This window comes from Equus asinus, chromosome 20 (genome assembly GCF_041296235.1).
Source record: "Equus asinus isolate D_3611 breed Donkey chromosome 20, EquAss-T2T_v2, whole genome shotgun sequence".
Classification (NCBI taxonomy): domain Eukaryota; kingdom Metazoa; phylum Chordata; class Mammalia; order Perissodactyla; family Equidae; genus Equus; species Equus asinus.
The window spans coordinates 90,867,429-90,872,705 of NC_091809.1; the positions used below are offsets into that span (position 1 = coordinate 90,867,429).

At 38.8% G+C, this 5,277-nt stretch overlaps 1 protein-coding gene across 1 annotated transcript; it reads left to right on the plus strand.

Annotated features, from left to right (window-relative positions):
• The first annotated feature begins 232 nt into the window (after positions 1-232).
• LOC106837781 (olfactory receptor 2AG1-like) lies at positions 233-1,183 on the plus strand. Its single transcript, XM_014851505.3, has one exon. The coding sequence runs from the start codon at positions 233-235 to the stop codon at positions 1,181-1,183; it is 951 nt and encodes a 316-aa protein (XP_014706991.2).
• The last annotated feature ends 4,094 nt before the right edge of the window (positions 1,184-5,277 follow it).

Sequence of the window (5,277 nt, forward strand, 5' to 3'; positions counted from 1 at the left end):
ATTACTATAATGCTTGTTCTCTATTTAGATGGTTTTTGCACCGAGATACAATTAAAAGAGTCAGAAACTCAGAGATCAAAGTTCAAGTCAGTTAGCCGTGGGAAGCACAACACCTCATCTGATGCATGTTGCCATCCTCGGGGGCCTCTGATATTATAAAACTAGGGGACCATCTTAGCAAAACCTCACGGAGAATCCATTTGGTTCCAGGCAAGTAAAGACACAACATAGAATGGAGCGCTGGAATTCCACCCGGGGAAGTGGCTTCATATTGACGGGGATTCTGAATGACAGTGGTTCTCCTGAGCTGCTGTGTGCCACAATCACAGTCCTGTACATGTTGGCCCTGACTAGCAATGGCCTGCTGCTCCTGGTCATCACAATGGATGCCCGACTCCATGTGCCCATGTACCTCCTGCTCAGGCAGCTCTCGCTGATGGACCTCCTCTTCACATCTGTTGTCACTCCCAAGGCCATCGTGGATTTTCTGCGTGGTGAAAACACCATCTCCTTTGGGGGCTGTGCCCTTCAGATGTTCCTGGCATTGATGCTGGGCGGTGCAGAGGACCTCCTACTGGCCTTCATGGCCTATGACAGGTATGTGGCCATTTGCCATCCTCTGAACTACATGGTCCTTATGAGGCCCAGGGTCGGCCGGCTTATGATGGCCACATCCTGGATCCTGGCATCCCTCAGTGCCCTTGCATATACCTGGTATGCCATGCACTATCCCTTTTGCAAAGCCCGGAAGATCAGGCACCTGCTCTGTGAGATCCCGCCTCTGCTGAAGTTGGCCTGTGCAGATACCTCCAGATATGAACTCACAGTGTATGTGATGGGTGTCACCTTCCTGATGCCCCCTCTTGTTGCTATCCTTGCCTCCTACACACTAATCCTATTTACTGTGCTCCATATGCCCTCAAATGACGGGCGGCAGAAAGCCCTCATCACCTGCTCTTCCCACCTGACCGTGGTTGGGATGTTCTATGGAGCTGCCACATTCATGTATGTCCAGCCCAGTTCCCTCCACAGCCCCAAGCAGGACAACATCATCTCTGTTTTCTACACAATTGTCACCCCAGCCCTGAACCCCCTCATCTACAGCCTCAGGAATGAGGAGGTCATGGGGGCCTTGAGGAGGGTCCTGGGGAAATACATGCTGCCGACACAGTCTACCATCTAGGAGGAGCTTATGGCTTCCCTCAAAATTCATTCCTCCTCAACATCAGGAGTTTTCTGCTAAGAGTCAAATACTCAGAGTATAAACACCATATTGCAGAATATATCTTTTGGTAGAAAAATGAAGGAATGTACCTTGACTTGTCAAATGATCTTTTAATTCTTCTTTCCAGGGGGTAATTTATAAGGTACGATTCATACTCTATTTAAAATTTACTCTCTATTTGCCCTAGTGGCTTCTGAGTTAAACGGGATTAGGGATTTTCACCAGCTTGGGACCTGACCTCTGACTTTTGGAGTCCAATTGGACAAACATGAGACCAAAGAAAAGAGAGTTTCAAGTGGGAGGCCTAAGCAAGGCCCATACATCAGAGGAGGGGACTTCTATTCACATAGCGTAGCACAAATTCTATGCTAAGTGACCTCGTTAAAAGATCAGGACCAATCTGGTTTTATGCCCAAACTAGTAGCATCACGTTCACTCCTTTTTGTAACCATCACCCATTATGGAAACTGCCCCACCTGGATACCCAGTAAGTGTTTTTCGTGTGTGGGGTTTTTTGTTTGTTTATTTGTTTTTGAAGTGGGAATATTTTATACTGCCTAAAATTCAGTTGCTACTGAAATGAATAAAATAAAAATTAAGGCATCTCATAAGCAAGATCCATGGTAAACAACTATGCTTCTTCCTTGTCGACAGATAAACACACAAACAAAACAAAACTGGTTTCCCATTATTTCCAGGCTGTCTTCACACGTCCCTACAATTGCAAAGGGATCATATGATTGCTATGTGTGGATGTGTGAATCTGTGGATGTGTATTTGTGCTGAGAAAGGAGAGGACAACACATAAATTCGTTTTCTAGTAGCTTAAATATGCTGTTCTACTACCATTTGTTTACAAGTCTGGAAATATTTAAACAAAAGCTGGAAGTTGTCTTGAAGCTTCAGAAGATTATGGTTCATCAGAGTGGCACTATTTTAGGGAATGCTTCTTTTTCTGGAAATTGGCTAACACTTTTTCTCTTTTTTTTCAAAAGTAAAACCGCACTGTTTCTTCTTTGACACTAAAAGAAGTTATTTTAAAAAAATTAATAAGATTAAGAATTCTAGAAATGGGCCACAACCAACTAAATTCTCCTTACCCAGGGATAACCACTACACATATTTAGATGTGTTTCCTTCCTTTTTTAGTGCAGGCATGTATTTCACTGAGTTGATGTGTACATGTAGGATAGAGATTTTTTTTACTTATTAATGTATAGTGAATCTTTCCCATATTATATGGTGACATATAGAGCAGTGACACAGAGCCTGGGGTCAGTTGTCAGAGTATTGAGATTTGAATTCAATACACCCCCACTTACTTATCTAACTTTGAGGATGTTACTCAGCCTCTCTGTACCTAATTCTGTACATCTATAAACTGTAAATTGGCAGTAATAGTAGGACCTACTTTATAGTTGTTGTTGTTGTGAGGATTAAATAAAAGTTAGTAAATACAAATTTAAGTGTAAATATAAGTGTAGTAAATATAAGTGCTTTAGAAGAGCACCTGACGTATAACGAGTACTTAATAAATCTTAACTCCCACTTGAACAAGTAGCCTTCAAAATACTTTCACACGGTGACAATATTACATTATGTGGATGCTTTGTAATAGAATTGGCTATTTCATCACCATTATACGTTTAACATTGGTGGTGGTGGGTGGTGTGTTTGTGTAAAAACAACCATCTTGATCTCTTGTGTGTGACTGATTTTTTCCCCTCAGAATGAGTTCTCATGAATGGGATTAGTAAAACCAAGGTCAAAATCTATTTAACATTCTCAATATAAAAATACAAGTTGATTTTTTTTAAACGTTAAACCTTTTGGATTTTTACCAGCAACATATGTGTACTTAATCCACCACACATTTTTGCATGTTAATTTTAACGTATAAATATCTTTACTAATTTATTAGGTATAATATTTAAATGTACTATTTTAATTTTCATAAATTAACTTTTTTTTTCTTATTGAGTTGTTGGAATTCCTTACAGATTAGGGATACTGATAATTTGTTTTATTTGTGTTAATGACTCTTTTTCCAATTTGTTATTTGACCTTTTGTGTCTCCATGGCAAAAATGTTTAGACTGAGAGGTATTAAAATTATTTGCATAGTGAAATTTATCCATCTTTTCTTTTCTGTTTTCTTTCAGTGATTTTACTGTTAGGATGTAATTTTTCACTTTCTCTTTACTAAACAATTTATAAATTTTATTTTTTCTTAATCATTTCATGATTTGCGTTTAACTTTTTAAATTAATTTCTAATTTATCTTGATATAGTGATGTTTTAACTGTTTTCTAAGTTGTCACTTTCCTAGCAGTATTTTACAGTGATCTTTCCGTTTTCCACTAATTTCTTCTATTTCTTTTATCACATTTTGTGTTCTCATAAATGTGGTATTAAGCTACATTTCTTGGCTATCTCTTCAGTTCAGCTTAATTCTCTTCTTGACGCTTTCTGAAGATATTTGATTCTCTCATCCACATGTTAAAAACTTATCAATAATTTGATTATCAATATATTCAACTTCTAAATTAATTTGTCATTTGGGCATTTTTTGCAGTGCTCAGCTATGCCTTCCAGAACACAGTGTACTGCTACACTTCCCAAACCCAGTCTCGATTCCTTTCTCGGAATGATGATTTCACACATTCAGTCTGGGCTGAGGATTTTACCCCATATTTCACTTGGAACAGAAAGTGAAGTGTAGGGCAAGAAGGGGAAGGGGAGGTGAAAAAGAGCAGCCCCCATCTTCCCATCTTCACCTGCCTGTATGTGTCTGCACATTCACATCTTGTTTTGCCCTTTTACAACTGTCTATCCAAGGGTGACCCCTCCACTAGTAATTTGGATCCCAATCTCACTCACCTACCAAAGATTTTGCTCCTGCAGAGTCTCTTTAATTTCTTTGATCAGAATCTCTTTAGTCATTTTCTCCCTCTCTTCTGGATCATAACCATAAGGATACAAATATGCTCTGATTATCCCATCATAAAAATCCATTTCCATGACTCCACATGCCCTTCAGATACTGACCCATTTTTTTTTCAGCTTCTCTTCAGAGAAAAAAAATCTCAAATGGTATGTCTATGTCCACTTTCTTCTCTGCTCATTTTCTATTCGTATTTTAATCCACAGCCAATCAAGCTCTGGTCTCTTTCCATGGACCTGTTCTTCGTCAAAATCATCACTGATGCTCCAAATAAAATGCTAATTTCTGTTCCCTCTTCCTTCAACCATTCAGCAACATTGGCACAGTTGACCACTCCCTTCCTCTTGAAATTGGTTCTTATCTTGGCTTCTAGATACCAACCACTCTTAGCTTTCCTCCTTCCTCCTTTAACTCTTTTCACCTTATCGAATCCCCTTCTCTTTCTGAATTTGGAAGTTCCCCACGGTACTAATGTGAACTTCTTTTTCTTCTCATTCCATAATTTCTTCCTGAATAATTTCATCTAGTTGCATAGGTTTAAAAGCACATGACTGCTTCCATAAACCACAGACTCATATATCTAATTACCTACTTGCTATGTCTAGTAGGAATTTCAACTAAATCCAAAACGTAAATCTTGATTAGTCCTCCTGATAATCTGTTCTACCCTCATTCTTCTTCATCTAAATCAATAACATCATCCTTTACACAACTGATCAAACTAAAACTTAAATATAAATATTGTTTTCTCTTTTTGCTTTACTGCCCTGTCAAGTAAATCTTGTTGGCTTCATCTATACAGTACACTCCAAATCCATCACACAGTCCAAAACTGTTCCTGCTTTAGGTTCAATTAGTAGCTATTTTCCTAGCCTATGATGTTTTTTCTGTCAAATCTGCTTGGCTTAGTAGGGACGTTAGTAGGTCCCATCTTAAAAATGTTAACTTCTCGAAGAGGTTACCAAGCTAAGTGGCATGAACCTAAAGCGAATAGCATTATCACACGCTGTGTTTTGTCTCCATTGTGCTTATCATTATGTGAAACTTTCTTATTTATACTTTAGTTTACTTGCTTACTCTCTGTCTCCACCTTCCAAAATGAAAGCTCC